This window comes from Lethenteron reissneri, chromosome 20 (genome assembly GCF_015708825.2).
Source record: "Lethenteron reissneri isolate LAM-NWPU_2019-01 chromosome 20, ASM1570882v1, whole genome shotgun sequence".
NCBI classification, from domain to species: Eukaryota; Metazoa; Chordata; class Hyperoartia; order Petromyzontiformes; family Petromyzontidae; genus Lethenteron; species Lethenteron reissneri.
The window spans coordinates 4,428,255-4,446,744 of record NC_083798.1 but is presented as its reverse complement, the minus strand read 5'-3'; the positions used below and the strand labels follow the sequence as shown (position 1 = coordinate 4,446,744).

General features: G+C 42.4%; 2 protein-coding genes across 8 annotated transcripts in view; one reads left to right on the top strand and one right to left on the bottom strand.

Moving 5' to 3' along the window:
* LRP1 (LDL receptor related protein 1) overlaps nucleotides 1-5,786 on the bottom strand; it is a 308,287-nt gene extending 302,501 nt beyond the window's left edge. For all 5 annotated transcript variants that reach the window (XM_061554630.1, XM_061554632.1, XM_061554633.1 and 2 more), the window contains exon 1: nucleotides 5,328-5,786. In XM_061554630.1, the coding sequence (XP_061410614.1) occupies nucleotides 5,328-5,427 (100 nt within the window). In that variant the 5' untranslated portion in view covers nucleotides 5,428-5,786. The remainder of the gene's footprint in view (nucleotides 1-5,327) is intronic.
* A 6,995-nt stretch (nucleotides 5,787-12,781) lies between these two features.
* Nucleotides 12,782-18,490, top strand: part of LOC133344613 (rho GTPase-activating protein 9-like) — a 49,268-nt gene continuing 43,559 nt past the window's right edge. For 2 of the 3 annotated variants that reach the window (XM_061554629.1, XM_061554627.1), the window contains exons 1-3: nucleotides 12,782-12,842; nucleotides 13,500-14,124; nucleotides 18,274-18,336. In XM_061554629.1, the coding sequence (XP_061410613.1) occupies nucleotides 12,829-12,842; nucleotides 13,500-14,124; nucleotides 18,274-18,336 (702 nt within the window). In that variant the 5' untranslated portion in view covers nucleotides 12,782-12,828. The remainder of the gene's footprint in view (nucleotides 12,843-13,499; nucleotides 14,125-18,273; nucleotides 18,337-18,490) is intronic. The other variant, XM_061554628.1, reaches the window with a different exon arrangement.

The window sequence follows — 18,490 nt, the reverse complement described above, 5'->3', positions numbered from 1 at the left end:
TGCCGATGATTGTCACACCAGATGCAAACAAAAATAAATCGCGATTGAGAACTTGAGAGATGTAAAAATTCAACTAGGGGCATTTCAGGAGGGAATTCTAAATTACACAGCGTACAACGATTGTTCAAAATCACCAGAATGTTTGCATTATCGTTCACTCTCTGATCTCCCACCGGGATGTTTTAAATATGTAGGAGACACCAAGGAAATGCCAACAAGAATTGAAATCAAAGTCCTCCGTTGGTGACGTTAGCAGTCTGGGTTCAATAATCACGATAAATTAATTATGCTGCTGGGAATTCAGTGCCATAAATTAAAAATATGAGTTAGCCCACGACACAATGAATCTGACAAGTGCAAAGCTACATATGCAACAAGCACCGTTATGTCTTCCACACAACGCTTCCATAAATAAATAACATTGACAGGAATCTACAGGGTGCTTCAAAAAAATGTGAACACTCCTGAGAATTTACAACAATACCACAATGAATTTCCCTCCGGGCTCTGGAGGTCACCTGGAGAAGATTCCAGGCGTGTGTTCACAATGATGGTGAACAAGTGAAGACTCTGACTTTTTGAAGCTTTTAACACACATTCGTTATCATGTTACAGTGTATTATCCGTTATTTTTCATTAAAAACGATATTCCCATATAAGTGTTAAAAACAAATTGAAGCACCCTGTAATGTGCACATGTAAAAACATGTATGCAATTTTTATACGAGTGTTTGTAGAGCACAGTAAAATACAGAAGTACAGTACAATAAAGTGCATGAGCAATACAGAGTTTAACATACAATCATGTTCATGCACTTGCATACAGCGGTTTACTTTCATTCGCTCTTTCACAATTTACTTTCCTCTCGTTTTCGGCACTCAATTGCTGTGTGATGAATGTGTTTTTCTCTTGTATTTTCTTTCAAGGTCTCCCTTGCTTCACAAGACTTTCGTCTCGAACAGAACGTTTGAACCCCGTGGCGCATCACGAGGGGGAAGGGTAGCAGAGTCAAGGTTATATTGTATGGATAAAGGAATAGGAGAGGGGAAAGATAGACGCGAACAAATGGGAAATGAGAGGAAAGGAAAAACGTGACAGATAGAAGAGTGCAAAGCCGTGGGTGGATTTTGTAATTATTCCTCAAACTGGAAATTTGCTCAAAAGGGGCTCATAGGGCAAGACAACCGGGAAAGGTTTTGCCTGGAAAGAAGCTCTCAAAAACAGACTTAAAGGGTGCAGCTCAAGATGAGCAATCACGGAGTAGAAGGAGGAGGAGCACCGTCCGGGCAGGAATGGGAGGTGGAGGAATGGGAGGTAGAGGAATGGCCGGTTTGGGCCACGATGTCGGAGATGCGAGGATGATTATGAGAGGGGAAGGAAAGGAGCGAGGGAGATAAGGAAGGGGCAGTCGTGTGTTTCCACAGCGGGCAGAGAAATGGGAGGGATTCATGGTAGGCTTGAGCTGATTTCGTTTGTCTTGATGGGCCTTCACACAGTTATAAATGTGAGCAGAGGTCATTGATGAATAATTTATTAATTTATTGATGGCGTACTGCATTGCACATCACAACAATGGTTGACTGCAGTTGTTCAAGTAAAAAAAAACTATTGCAATAAATGACAAACATTCCTTTCTACACGAGGCAGCTTTCTACAGACGTCAACCAATGCAATTATTTAAATTCACACATTTTTATTAAGCTGATGTTTCAGTGTCCTGCAATCGACACAGGAAGTGGGGTTGTATCAGGCTGAGGACAATGAAAGACGAAATGTCACAGCCATGACCGCTCTCTGCCACCACAGACATAAATCATTCTGCGTGACGTGGAGCTAGCTGCGGTGCCATTGCCACACATCGTAGTGAAGACCCAGAAATAGCGCTACATTGATGAAGTGGACGTATCCTGACGAGAAGGGGGGCGGTTGGTAAAATCGCACTTGTGGAAAAGTCAATCTGTCCTCTCCGTCTGTTGTGCATCAACAGCACGTTCACGCAAGGGTGGCAGCAGAAAATGCAGGTATTGTCAGTTAAACCAAAGCTCATTAATCATATATATTCACACTGAGAAGTCCACAATGAATGCTCTATAAGCTGCTTTTTTCTCTCTCAACAGCAAGACACGTGATCATTGCAACTTCAAAGCATAATGTGGCTTTTTTTTATAAGCGTTTGCACAAACACATGTCCTGCGGGTAACTTTCTCCTCGTGTCGATTAACTTAAGAAATCAACCATAAAAATCATACAAAAAATTATTCACTTCTGTCATGTTACATTTTTTTTAAATAATAACTTCTTACCAAAATACCATGTGATTGGTTTTAAAAACAAACACTCATTTAGAGGTGCTAATAACTTTGGCACAAAGGAAACATACCGAGTCAGGGTGACGAAACAGCCTTTTGCATTTTGTGCTCAAGAGCTACAAGAAACACACACGTATATAATGTTTTTCATTGGTTACAATGTACTGCGAACATTTTACTTTGGGATTGGTCGATCCACGTCACATGCTCTCGTCCTTTATAATGCGGCTACTGTTACATGCCGGAGCACACAGCACTGAATCGCCTATTTATTTTGGCCCACACTCGTCAATGCCTCATCTGTGTCAGTGCGGCTACTTTGCTATGGCAGTAACTGCTCCCAGCTTAGGCTTAGCCAAAAAAATACTGCACTGCCATCAATCACCTCGCAATGTCACCCTAAAGTGTGCAGCCTGCCGCAGATTTGTAAAGAGTCGCAAGATTTTATGGCATTATTTTTTTTTTAAAAACTCCCCTTACTCATTAGATATTTCTATTTAATTTTCACTTCAAACGAATTGTTTTTATTTGTAACTTTAGACATTTATAAACGGTTTATATTCATTAACTCTTTTTACAGATATTTTAATGCTGATGAACTGGGATGCTATGATTTAAAACTTTACATTTTATAGAATGCAAAGACATTTTTTTAATCGCCACATTGTTTCTGTCATAGGAATAATAATACAATACTTGATCCAAATATTGCTCCAAATACTTTTACATATTGTGATTTTTTTTGCGACAATTAAACCACATTGCTGCAAACATGTTTTTTATTAAAACCACCTTAGATTACTTCACTTGGCCTATCATGTCGTTTCAGACCCAATTACCATTATGCTAAAAGCAACAAGGCTGCAAACACGTAAATTGCCATGCAAATGTGGGAACGACAATTTGAAATACGGCCCATCCCGGACAACGTAAATCGCAAATCTCTAGACAAACACAGTGCTTCTAATCAGATTTACTGTGACGGTCCCTCTATATTGTGGCCAAAACCTAAATCCTCTAGAGAGCATAGCTGCTACATATGAATAGCCACTCCTTTCAATTAGCATACTGTATATCACCATCGATAAAGGCAACTGTTGCTCGCATGCAGAAAAAAGCATTAAATTACTCGGAAAATTGTCCCGTGACCAAGTATACGACACCTACCTTTAAAAGGTTTCCAACAATCCATTGCAAGTGGGGTACACTGATTACAACAGTTTGTATTGACAAGATGGGTACGACTAGGGCACTGGCACGAGTGTTAAGACCTGGAACTAACAGCCTGCTTTCTGAATGGCAACACTTTCTTTTTTAAAGAGAAAGATGGTGGTAGTTGGTGGTCGTGGTGTGTGTGTGCGCGCGCCTGCGTAGAGGGGGGGGGGAGTGGACGTTTGTTAGAGAGCAGCGGTAGAGTGAACACATTCACGCCATGAACCCCCACATGAATAGCTCCATTTTGTTGCAGCGTCTTGCTAAAACTCCACACAAAGCCCCATTCCTCCGTACTCACTCCCCCACCCACATCGGCCCTTGTCCGTTCCTCCAAAACACTCGTTCATCCACAGGCTCACCGAGCCCACAATCTCAAGTTCTCTCCAGCGAGGACCTCTGGAAGCGGAACACGCTGGCTTGGCATGCCAACTGGCACATTCCCTGCTGCATGACAGCGCTCTTCGCTGTGCAAAGCCCTTGAATTGTGCGACCGAACCTGGGCCATGTAGCGTGAAGAATTATTGCGCCGTGGAACGAAAAAAAAAACCCAGCCGATCCCCGTGGAATCTGATGGAATTTTTGGGAAGGCCGGCTTTGTGGAATCTGATTTCATGTTATTAACAGGCCTAAGCCAAGGCAAACTAATTGCATGTCAATCAGGGCTCTTATCTTAATTCGAACTTGCATTGTTAGGTAGAGTCAACATGAAGCGATATTTAACCGGCCTCGGATTTTTTTTTGAATGCTACTGCATTCCACGGGGGTTTCTTTCATGATGTTTAATGCTCTTTTCGTGTGATACAGAAACCTGTGTGAGAACTTTTTAACATCGATCTACTTGGTAGGTCAGAAATTGTACTTGTCTCAATTCTGGTAACATTATTACCACAGGATTAAGAGATTTAATTTAAATATTTGGTTGCAAAACATCGTCTAATATACATTATCTAAAATAAATTATTATCTGACATTACATTTGGCTTGTTACTGCTTTTATTTGTTGCAATATTCAGACAAATGTCTCAATCAATACGTGACCAAGTACAGGAAAAAAATTCAATTTAAGTATTTCCTGGAGGCATTTCTGTGCTGTATTTCATCACGTCAAACGTACCCCCGTTACACTGCAGAACAAAATATATACTGTAGATACTGCGGTCTCATTAATCACCACTTTTTCTCTTACTTTCCAGTATTACATATTTCACTCGGTAAAAAAAATGTTTACTCAGTACTATATACCGACTTACAAATCCTGAATCATTGTTAAATCACATCCGACATGTTGACCCAGTATTCTAACATAGCACATTCTATATACTGTCGAGGCACAAACCTGTAGATTACCGTGTTGATGGTAAGTGAATGGTGGAAAAGACGACGACATTCCAACACGGGTAGAGCAACTTAAACGTTCTTCAAGGTTTTTGGGGGTCGCTGACTAAAACACAACACTTTTGAAATGTGACCTCATCATTTGGGTCAAATACTAGGTGACCGAAAAGGTCAACTCCTACATTTTAACAAATGAGCACGATTTTTTTTTCTCCTTGAGTTTTGAGGTTGCTTCAGATTAAAAAAAACGTTGAAAGCTGACCTCATCTTTGGGTCAAATACATGGTGACACACCTAAGGGTTTTTTATTTGTTTACATTTGCACACACGTTAAATAAATGTTAAACAAGCGTTTTATACCAATCATGTGCACAAGGTGCGACGTTTATACGTGCCTTAAAAACCAAGAAACACGTAAAAAAACTGCCAAAGTCTACAAAAAGTACTAAAATAACGAATTACCTTACCTGTGATGGGGCTCAATGTCCCAACCGCTGCTGTGGCCGAGGCTATCACGTGCAGCGCCGTGAAGAGTTGGAGAAGCCTCACGGACACTCTCCTCTCCATCCTGAACCCCCTTTTTTCAAAGCGACTCTCAGCTACTCCTCTGCCTTATCTGCGCTATGCGATGAAACTGCGCACAGAAGCGCCCTATTACAAATGTGCGATTTGCGGAAATGGTCTTAAAATAAACAAGAAACGTAATAAAAGATAATTCAGTTAAAGCAACTTTTTATTTACTGTATTATTAAACGCACTTTATAAACACTCACGCACGTAGGACGCAAGTGGCACAAGGGTGCGTGGTGGCAAGTCCGTCTAATAAACTCACTTTAACGTCTGTTACAAAAAAAATTACATTATCCCTTCAACAACGGCATTCAGCGAGAAGCTACGTGGGGGTCTATAGCCTGTTAGCTTGTGCGCTCAAAACACATTTTCTCCACGTGGAGCAGAGTGGGAGGAGGAGGAGGAGTAGTAAGAGGAGGAGGAGGAGTGTGTATGATAGCGTGGTGGTGGTGGTGGTAGAGGGTTGGTTGGGGGGTTTTAAAAGCAAAACACACACGGACACACACACAGACACACGGACACACACACACACACACTACCCTCTCGCACGCTAACCAAATAATGAACGCGTTAAGTCTCGGTGTAGGGTTACAGCGGTGCTTATAGAAAGGTTGCGAAAAAGAGAATTGCGCTTGGAAATCGAGGTGGGGGAGGGGGGGGGGCTCTCTCGTCCAAAACATCGCATCCACCCCAAAGGGGGGGCTCGTGTGTAGTCGTAGCAATGCGCCGCCGTGTGTGATGCCCCCCTCCCCCCCCACCGGTGTATGTTACACCTCTGTTGTAGCACATGAACAGCTCACGCACGCCCTACTGACCGAACGTACACACGTGGCCGTTGTGATGCATGGCAGTAATAGCTGCAGAATCGTTCACTTTTAACATTAAATTAGAGAGAGAGAGATGAAAAACATCCCAATGTAGCGAAGTATAACGCCACTTTGGAGTGAAGACGTTCTGTGCACAGATATAGAACGAACGTGGCGAAGTGATTAACAAGAGGAATGGCTCTTCCCCGGTTAAACATCCGTGGGTCTTGAAGCATAATCACAGAAGGGTCCCGCAATGGGACATTTAGCTAATAATATGAATGAATTGTCGAACACCCTAATCATGTGATGTGGAACAACATCGAATCGTATACTATATGTATATATAATGTAACTCTTTTTGTCTCGCCACATAAAATACAACAGTCGAAGTGCTTTCCAGACTAATACTCTAGTATCCTGCACCATTAGTTTTAAACAGGAAATCTCTGGATAGGATAAATCGTGTTTAAGTGCATATACGAACGAAGGGCTGTTTAGTTTTCGGGTCACGGGAGTTGTGTGTTCGAGAATACTTCACATTGATCAGTGCGGGTTGGTGAAGACTGGGACCATAGAAGTGGGACTAAGGCATCAGAGTGCAGTACAATAATGCATTGTGACGTTCTGCCCTCTGATGACCACCACGCAGCCTTGCTCGTCCTATCACATCCTTGCTTGCATAGCGCCCACCACCCCATCCATCCAACACTATCCAGACTCAACCCTGCTGAGCTTTAAAGATCTGATCATAGGTTAATACTAACAGGCCGCACGTCCGCCCGGCCTTCCCTCCAGTCAGCCGGGCAGCAGTCAAAACTTTTTGTTGTCATATTAGTCTGATAGTGTGCGTGCCCGTGACGGTACAGATGTGCACTATGCATAAAATGTGGGCGGTCAAAAAGCGTTGAGAGCGTAAAATTAACATTAGGAACAGGGTCGTCGGTATGACTTTGTACAAACACATATTGAGGTCGCGCAAGTTTTATTTTGATTTAAGTCGTAAAGATGGGGTTTCACTGTAACATTGTGAAAGTATGTTTTTGCAGTTACAAAAAGAACACCTTATTAAGCGCACATAGAGTTGTATATTCCCTCCAAAAACAAGCGTGACTAATAGCAAATGAATGTTTACCCCCATCAGATCGGAAGAAAATATTTACAGCCACGTTTTTCAGAATTAACTCTCAACCTTGCAGCCTACAGTATACAATTGAGACGTGATTTTGAAACATTTCAACCAGGAATTCCCTAAACTCGCGACCCACCATATGAACTCGTGCCTGATGATGGTTAAACACGTCCCACGTGACACGCTGAGCAATTAACGCTGTCTCCGTTAATAGTGCCGCTTAAAATCACGGTTCAGATCTTAGTGAGCGTGCGTGTGCACGCACACACACACACACGTGCTCCACATGACGCAGACAGCGTTAATTGCTTTGCGTGTCACGTGGGGATTGTGTTTAACAATCATCGGGCGCGCGCAGCATGTAACTAGTTCATTTGCGCTAGAATCGGGAATAAATTGCGAAACGCGGAAAGGCGTGGCGTGGTGGTGGCGAGTCGCGGGAATTGGAGGCTTAGGAGACCCAACTTTAAACCCCTACACACAAAACACAATTGTGTGGCCGGCGCGCTTGCTGCATTTAGCCTTTTTTAAGATTAGCTACTTTTAAAAGGCATTTAATTATTCAACGCGCGCTTGTTGTGTGCCGTTTTAAATGACTATTGTGAAACTGGGGCAGAATGCAAGAGAGCCACGCGTACCTTGATAAACACATCAGCGTGGCAAGTTATGTAAACTCACATTAAAACTGTGAAACTTGCGCAAAGTATGTATGTGTGTGTACATATATATAGAACTATCCCCTTGAATTTCTGCTGAATGCTGGCTCCGTTCAGTCTTACTGCTGGGAATTGCCCTACACAGCGCTTCATTTATTCAGTCTGTTCCTGAAACACATCTTACATGCTTCTGCTGGGGAGTTGTATTAACGCATAAACAGATTTCACCATTGGCCAATTACGTCAAGTAAATGTTTAATTTAAATTAGATAATTAAAAACTCAAACGACTCCTTTATGAACAAAAATGCTGCGCAATCGTCTGTGTATATTTGTTTCATTATTATTCTTTTTTTAAGGTGGGGAGGTGACTAGCAAAATCTTGCTCGACTTCGGTAATTGCATTTCCACTTCAAGGTGGGTCTGGCTCATTGGTGCTGTCGAAAACATTTCTTCATTAGGCTAAAGTAAATAAGCATGTTTTTGGTCGACAGTAATTGTCCTTAACAACATTTACAGAGCACGGTTTGATGGTTATCTGCCATAGCAAAAACATTTTTTTTCCACATGATTAATATCCCAACGCTTGACATAATAACACAAACCCATAGTAGTAGACACGAGTACCGTTGCCATGTTGTTACTGCACTCGAATACTCCACAACGGCGATCGTGTGCGGGTTCTTATTCCTGGTGAAGGGTGAAAGTCATTAAGCTGTGTTTGCTTTTGTGATGAGGATATGTTTGTCTTTTACCACAGCGACCTCATTCTATGACAGCCCCCCCCCCCCCTAACATTGTTGCTTTACTTGTTAGGACGCAGTATTGCATAGGTTGTTGGAAAACAATTTTTTTGTTCAAAATCAGCGCGCCCAATTATTAGTGCCAATTACACGCAAGTTATCGTGCTGGCTCCATTCTCATTAAAGACCCCTGTCCATTGTAAGAACCAACCCTTACTAAGGCCAGATTGTAATGTTGTATACCCATCGAGGGCCTCCAGTCAGTCATCTCAGCTTGAATTTGCTTCGAGGTGATGGCTTCCATCTGGTTCCAGCCTGAGATGAGATTCCGGTGAAGGTCCTCTTGCTCGCTCTGCTCAGCCTCGCGCGAGATCACGGCGCTGAGTTCCACTCTTTTCCGTGGTTCGTCAGCCACCACATGCCGTGCCAATAGCAACTACGGCATTCATCTGCTGTGACTTTTAATTACACGAAACAACACGGTAGGACGTGGCTAGAAGGCACAGAAACACAAGGTAAATTCAATTAAAATATTTAGGCTTATATTCGTTGGGTCTTTCGGCAAAGTCACGTAGATAGAATTCCTGCAGTCACGAAAGCTTTAGGTCAAGATTTATTTAGGCTTAAATAAGTAAAATTGTGCCATCTACATACACACCACAATGGGTTACATTTGTAAATGATAGCCTCCAAAGCAATTCAGTAGGACATAGCAACACAAAATATCATAAAAAAATATTTGGACCTGTTTTGGCATTAAATAAATGTTTGCCAAATTACAATTTTGCATGCACAAACCTCCGTTCCAGACCACGGGTGGCGCTATTTGGTCATTAAATCACATTCCACGCGTGCCACGTGATAATTTCCTTCAATAAGCCCCTTTTCATATAAAACTTGGAACTCGCGCAAGCAAAGCTTTATGAAAATTATGATTACATTGCTTAATTAAAAAATTCACTCTGTTGATTTGCATGGCGCGATCCCATGGTGTTTGAGCAAGTGAATGCATTGTGAGTAAAAACACGTTCAAAGAATGCTAACACGAATGGTAAACTTGTCGAACATTACATTGAAGGATGTTATTCTACACGTGCTAAACAACAGAATAAAAATATATCCATGGACCTAATTGCGATTGGCCTCTTTGTATGGCATATATATAATACAATCATTCTCATCTCTGTTATATTTATAAAGAATAGCTTAACTTAGCGACGTACTGCTGTTTTTAAAGTTGGCCCAATGCCCTCCTATGGACAAATTTAGCACCTGCCAGTAATTTAATAGCCAATTTTACCCACAGCACAGGATCTACACAGTTTAGTATCGTGAATTGTGTGATCTTTGAGTGATAAACTCTAAAAAAAGAATGTCCTCTCCATAAGGACACACATTTAAAGTTGACATTTTTTTGGTTCACGACATTGCACAAAGATATGGGGGGGGGGGGGGGGCTCAAACTGGGTCATAGATTTCCAGACCATTGCTTGGATTTAGCGGAAAAGGGTCTCGACCTCGATATCAAGCATGGGTAGCTTTACATCTATCGAATGGTTAGATAAGACAACCAGCCGTATATGTTACTGATGTTGCCAGTCGTCTGACTACTCTGAGAGTAAAGATTGCGTTCGGTTGGAAACACACTTCAGAAAAAAAGACCACCAATATGCTCGAGATTACACGCCGACTCACTGGCACCTGATCGAACGTCAAGAGAACATTCGTTTTTAAAATGAAGCAATGGTAGACGTACATGGTCCCATGACATTGTATATTAGATAAGACATCGTGTGCCTGAGTGCTCGATGGAAACGTTTCTTCTTGCAGAATATCCGAAGTATGTCGAGGCAAAACTGATACAACGCAACACGTGGTAACATTACGATGATCTTTAGTACTATTATCATATTTGATCTGCCATGCAATGCTTTGGAGATATACAATGTTAAAGCTGCAAAGTGGAAAGTGTGATCAGGTATTCAGATGGTGGGTATGGGACAGCTTTACGCAGTTTATGGATTTCGTGTGTCAGGCCTTGTTGACATAACATTTATTTTGCTCTCAAAGCAATGTGAAAACAATGGCTTCCGTACACGCACGCCTCGAATTACAACCGGAAGCCTTTACACTGAAAGTGACAGTGAACATTTGAAAACATGTTAAATATTAAGTTAAACAATGTTCTCACTCAAATGAGCATGGAACAGTGATCATCTGCTCATAGTCCTTAGTAAACATTGAGAACTACTAGGCTTTCTTTTAGCAGTAGATAGATCATGGCTGATGATGATTGTTATTAACACCAGGAAGGCCCACACCAAGTATATTAGATCTCCAAGCCTCAATATGCATTGCTTTGCTTCCCCGTGTTGCACCTCTTGATGCCACCACTGCTATATGGGGACGTCCATAAATGACGTCACGCACCTAGGGGGGGGGGGGTCAGAAATTTGTGACGATGTGTGACGAGGGGGGAGGGGTTGAGAAATGTGACGTCACATCAAAATGCGCAACTTTACATAAATATAGACAACACGTTCTACTTAATTAAATAGACTTTTTAATATGTTTTCTCCTACAACATCAGAGTGCAGCGCCACATGAAATACGCACTACAATGACAATAGTTTAGAGCGATTTGAAGCATTTTTTATCTTGGTGGGGGGGGGGGGGGGCAGAGCTTTGTGACGTCATATTTGAGGGGGGGTCTGACTTTTTGTGACGCCGTGTGACGAAGGGGGGGGGGGTCAGAAATCGTCCAAAATCGCGTGACGTCATTTATAGACGGCCCCTATGCAGATTTATGGTTATTGTGTTCATGATACCATCACATTCTGTTTATCGATGGCTGCATTCTATCCAGAAAGGAACACCATAGCTAGCTTTAGGTGTGCTGATATAAGTTGACATAACAGCATCAGATTATCTTAGACTGTCCAGAAATGATGTGCATAAGTGCCACAAAGAATAGTTTTTTTTACTGGGACTGCATCTCAAAGATCATTAGTTTAAGACCTCAGAGGTTTGCGCAAACCTTAACCTTGCGATGTTAAACATCAATTCCCGGTAGCCCCATCCCTTCCTTGTTTCTTTCACACCTCCCCCGAGGGACATGTGTAATGTATTAATTTCACGATACAATAATTCAGTTGCGGCTGCAAAATTAAAATCACTCGTCTAATGTCAGCGTTTTGCATTGGTTAATAATCAACACGTTTGATTTTTAACAGAGGTGAAAACAACCCTGCTGGGCAAAGTGATGAAACCCAATCCATCACGCCCGAAGTGGACACTATTATACACTCCACTCAACAACATCATCTCTTTGGTTCTGGATTTGAAGCTTTCGTGACTGCAAGGATTCATACTCTTAGGTTTTTTTCTGTAAAGTCACGTAGGTAAATAATTAAATTAAAATTAATAAAAGTAAAATAAAAATCACGACGTTTCGGAGGCAACACAAGCTTCCGTCTTCAGGTGGAACCGTCACAGCACGATTGCTGTATCAAGTTTGTGTTGCCTCCGAAACGTCGTGATTTTTATTTTACTTTTATTAATTTTATTTTTTACCTACGTGACTTTATCGAAAAAACCTAAGAATATCATCTCTTTGGCTTCGTGCTGCACTTTGTTAACTTCACACTGGCTGGATGGTCCCCACGTTAGGTTTGGGGTGGTAAATAAATAACGAGACTGGTTGATTCGAAGCATAATTGATTTGCTGTGTTTTTGTACATGGGCAAGATGTAGACTCCTTTGATAGCAACGACACGCTTTACAACCCTTGTTTATTTTAGTATCGCATGCACGAAAGCTACGTGAAAGAAAATGCACATTGGTGTATGAAGACTGAAAATTGGGCAACGTATCTTGCATAAGGCGAATGTGTAGACCAAAAAAAGATGTAAGCAGTTTAGTATGCAGCATTGCTTCCTGTTTTCTGCTCAGCAGCGTCATTGGCCAAACCAATCTAGTTCCTCAATAGCCATCGCCTGCCACTCCCTGTCCCAAAGCTTTCTCTAATTGTCGAATGCCATTACCAGCTGAGTTGTCTCTCGAATGGTGGAGAAAATGTAAGAATGACGCGAAATGTGGATTTTGTTTTGTAATCAATTATTCAGTTGCGTGGTATGGTACTAGATAAAGTATCGCGTTGTATTGTATATGTAATTTCACAAAGTCCAGCGAATAAAAATGTACATGTTCATAATTTGCTATGTGTCAAGCTGGTCTTGAAGTATGGGGATGATATATAGTGTAAATATGTCATGATTTATAAACTATACTTACAATTAAATGTCATAAACAAAATAAACAAATGAAGGGACTGCATTGGCAGTGGTGTGCAAACACAAAAACTAGAAAACCGCACGTGTCATTTGCGCTTTGTTATAACGGAAACATTGTACGTGGTAATGTATTTAAATAGACAAGCAGTAACATGCGTTAAAATATATTTATGTTTTCATGCAGTGTCACTGATGAACGGGGCATTAATTGTATTTATTTTATAGAAAGACGTCATAGATACACTCTTATCACAAGCAGTGTTCACACATTGCTGTCTTATTTAGACAACGGTCATTTCGAATCTTTACGTCACGGTTGTAGTTAAAGCAGAATGCCACGATCTGCATAACAGCCAATGGTCCGAATGACCTAGGCACAACGTTCACGGCACTACATCCAAGCAGGCGGCCAGCTTGACCACATGCCCTTCTCTCCGCCAGCATGGAGCGGGAAACAGCAGCGGCAGCAGCTCGCGCAGAGACCGGCAAGCACCGGGGAGGCACAGGGGCTGAAACGTCGACCACCGTCAAGGCGATCTACGACTACGAGTACACGAACGCGAACGGACGGCGCATCGTCATGGTCGAAGGCGACGTCTACCATCTCGTCCAGAAGCGAAATGACGAGTGGTGGCAGGTGCGCAAGCCGGGCGAGCCGTCGCCCTTCTACGTGCCGGTGGTCTACGTGATGGAGCTGACCGCCGACTGCGACTTGCCAACGGCCCAAGGGGATGCCCGTGGCGTCAAGGAGGACCCTGCCACGTGCGATGATCGTCACGTGGATGCGAAGGAAGGGAAGAGGGTGATGAGTCTGGAGGGCCTGGGCCATGAACAGGAATCTTCCTCTGGCAGTATTTCAGAGGCTGGCAGGCTCAGCTGTGATGGTTCGAGTCCGGGCAGCCCAATGATGGAATACGAACAATCGGTCAGATCGAGAAACAGAAGCCTTCGCTGCTGCTCGTCATCAGGCAATAGTGTCAGTGATGCCAGAGAGTGTTTTGAGAATTACAGCTCTACAAGAAGCAAAAGTACAGTTAGTGATACGAGCTCATCTAAAACCAGTCTGGTATGTATGACGTTTAAATATGGGTCTCTAAAAGCAATATATATGTTTTTGCTTTATCCTTCATTCACTAACTATTTACAAATATAACGTTTACATCAAACAGAAAAGGCCTAGATGTTCCGTTTTATCATGACGATGATGATTATGAAAGAGAAGCTCTGGTTCTGTCCTGTTGACATCCACAGAGTCAAATCGCTAGTGCGTGTATATTTTAAAGATTCCTTATTGATGCGTAAGCAAAAAGAGGGGTGTAATCCGCCACGTAACGGTGGCACATTCTAGAGGCGCGTGCCAAGGGGTTACCTCGAGAAGTGTCGATCCCAAAGCCAGACACGAGCACGTGATTAATATAGCAAGTATTAATAATGAGTTGAAGAAAAATGAAAAATTAATAACCTTCACAATCAGTGTATTTCAGAATGTTTGGTTGCTACAAGTTGCATAAGTCACTTAAAACCATGTTGAGGATTCCTAGGATTAATTGTAAATGCCAAAGGCATAAGCAGCCAAACAAAAGCAATTTAGCAAAGATTATTATTGTTAAGCTTGTTTACCCACGAATGCCTCGAAGATTGTTACGACTGTTTCAAAAGGGTCCTGTCAACGTTTGCAGTAGTGGTGCGATGCTGCTACGTGTAATCACCATTGAGTCATTTGTTGGTAAATTTTCAGCATTGGGATGTTGAGGCCACTACCAGGTACATGGTATGTTTTTGCGAGCTATGTGAGGAAGCGGTAGAACCCAGAGGAAACTCGTGCAGAACATGGGGAGAACATGTAAACTCGACACAAACAGTCACTCGAGTGATGTTAGGCACAACCCCGATTAGCACCTTCGATTGGCTACGTACGGTGCGAAAGAAGTTCAACATACATCATCCGTTACCACTGCGCCACGCTGCCGCCCAACGATCCTAACAGTAGTGGGAGAAACGCCCCAAGCTGTCCTTCAAGGCACCCTTATTCATTCCTTGAACAGGAACATTCTTCAATAATTAGTTGGGGATCATATACGGTATATCTGTATCACTATCATCTCTGCCAACACATCACCTACAAATATATGTTAAATATCAATTACCCGCTCATGGAGATTTAAAAAAAAGAATCAAATGTCATACAGTCGCCAAAAAATTGGAGATTCTGCTGTTCTGCTGGCGACACAACGAGGCACACTGCTGCCCGTGTGCCTGCCCACCACGTGACTACCACCACGTCGCTCACCTCACGCGTGACGGCAAGCAACACACACGCGCCTCGACCATAAGGGACCGCTGGCTGCGTGGTGTTCATGCAATTACTCGCCCCGTCAAGTGGTGCAATGCACTGTCGTGATTCATGGTCAACGTATCATTCGGGGGTGGTTCTGTCTTGTTTTCGCCATCTCACTTGCATCGCATCCGGCTCATTTTGTCTTATTCGTTTTATTAGCTTTACTATATTTTGCCACTGGTAAAGGAGATCTTATAGTGTAAATGCTTACCCCGAGCTCTCAATACTCTGATAGTGCGCTGTCTTTGAGTTGTACGCCTTTTGGCGTCATCTGGTCCAACACCAATGGAGACTAGGCTCTAAAGAAAGCTGTCTCGGGTGTGGACCAATCAACTTCAAGGACAGTGCATATCATTATCATCATCAGAGTTGTTTCTTTTTGTTTGCATTTTGACTTCTTGTGTTGAGGTTATTGCAAACATGATGCCTTGTATAAAGGTGTCAGATTTTGTACCAGTTTAAAGGGTAAAAACCTATTACTTTATTAGCTTTGTTAGACTGCAACCGATGGGGTTTTCTTTCACAGTCATTAGTTTATGAAGTGATGAAGATAAATACCTTCACAAACCATCGTATTTACAAACTGTGGGTCACTGCAAGTTGCCTGAGCTAAAATATGACTGTGTTTAGGGTTTTTAGCAGTGTAAATGTCAAAGGTTACAAGAGCGTAACTTATCAAAGAGCCAAACATTTGCGAGAATAATGTACCAAGTTGTACCGCACGGCTGCCTTGCAATAATTACCATTGGTGCCATGCCGCCGTCTGGTGAGGTTTGTGTGGTGTGTGGTTACGGAACCTAAGGACCTTGAGTTCAAACTTGTATCTCGATTTCAAATCTTAAGTGCCACGAGTTCAAATGTTTATCAAGTGCCATTTTTTAGGTAATACACATCAAAGCAGCACGTGAAATCGTGATCAAAACCGAGAGACTTTGAAAGATCCTAGAACAATCCTGCAATAAAGGACACAACTGTCAGATCAGGTCAGAACTGTGTATCAGATTAAAAAAAATACATATACATTCCACACACGTGTAAGGGTGGCTGTAAAGTAGGAATTGCTCACATTCCAATGCTTCTACGTACAAGGTGCATTCATAAATTGTCCATATGTCACAATTTAAGAAAATATCAGACATTCAAACAGCAATTAGGAATGCATGTACAGATGTCTGTATGTTGAACTTCGTTTCGCACCGTACGTAGCCAAACCGCTCTAATCGGATGGTGTGCACTGACACATCCAATCATGGGTGTGGCTTCTGGTTGGAATGGGGCAACAGCCATGACAATTTATCCTGTTGATGTATAATTATCTAACAGAGAGTGCGGTTATATATCATATGAATCTTCAACGAAAAATTTTCTCAGACATGTGTATTGAATTTGGGGGAGCGGTAGTGCAGTGATGAGCACATTGCGCCATGATTCCTGGCCACAGGTCGCGTTCGACGGCGATTGATATCTGAATTGGCCTCTAACCAGCCGGCCAGCGTGGTGAGGGTACGGCCAGACAGTCCTCGTGATGGCGTAGCGTGCGGAGGCGTTCATCCAACAGTGGGTTGATAAAGGGACGTGAATAATTATTACTACAATATGTTGAATGCACATACACTGCGTTTTGTATGTATACAAATTGGCACAACACAGGCAAATGGGCGCAACCCAAAACGAGGCTGGTTTAAGTCCGATATCTGTGTGCTCACGATATCAATTCGGTAAATACACACCTACAGGCATGACGTGTACACCTCCACACGGTTTTAATATCACATCTATCACGTTAGTAATATACTCTACAGCACTAAAATATAGTGTTTACATAGTGTGTGTGCAATCGTTGAAAAAAAACGGGAGGGGGAAATTAATTTCATGGAAATGACCTTCAACAAAAAAATCCCTTAAATGCACAGAAACTATCTTGCACAAACCCAACCACAAATTACACATTGTGCAGCCTCTTCGCTCAGTTCTCATTTTCGCCGACTTCAGCATCCCACAGGAAGTTTTGCCACACAACCACGTGTTACTCGACTTCCTTATCACTGACAGTTTATTTAACAAAATAATATATATACAGTGTATGCAAATACACAAACCCCATTGATGTCCAGCACGCAAGCGTGTTTCAGTGTCAACAGCACACTTGTATTTAAATGAGAAAACCTAAAGTATATGTGTGGATACCAACGTGACTGTTTACATGATCTACTCTGACATATAACATTGCTGTGCCTATGGTGTACGTATGAAAAAACAAAGGCCTGAGACTCGATCACATATCATTCTTGGCACATTCATATATTTAGAGTATATGCTGCACATTCAAATGTGGCCCTAATTGTATATCTGTGTGTGTATGCATGCAACCCTCTTAATTTAGTCAACATTTTAGTCTCATTTAGTCCCAATATAGTTGATGATGACTGTAGAATTCTCCAGTCAAGTCTTAGCCTGTCGATTTCATTTCAGTCATTAAAAAAATTGCTGAATATATTGCCGTTAATTTTGTCTACATTTAATGCATGAATGAAATTCACAAACGAAGACTTGACTCACATTCCACAGATTGCCTGCGACCAGTCTGAGTCTGCGGTGAATAACTAAATGAACGCTGGTTCGCAAATAGCCACGAAATTCCGTGAATATTGACGGTCTGAAGTTCTACGCATCACAACACGGTGATAGACACGGCAGCAGTAGCAGCATCATTGTGAAAGTTCGTGCTGGGAAATGCAATGTGCCCCGGGGAAGCTAACCAGCATATATACCTGTTTGCCCGAACTCCCCAACTCCGTAATCTAACGATCACCGCGTGTCTCTTTCTCTCCACTCTCCCTTCCCCACTTCACATATACCTGGGCGGACATGGCACAGAAGACAAGGCTGTTGTCGGCCACCGAAGACAGCGAAGTATTCGACTTGAGTTCCCCTACGAACGTGAGAATAACCTCATTACGCTTCCGTGAACGCACACACACACAGAGAGAGACTCTCTTGCACTTTGGAAAAGTTGGATGGGGGTGGGATGGGGAAAGGAGTAAATGATACAAGTAACCGCAACAAAACACAGCATTCCACAGTCAATTACCCA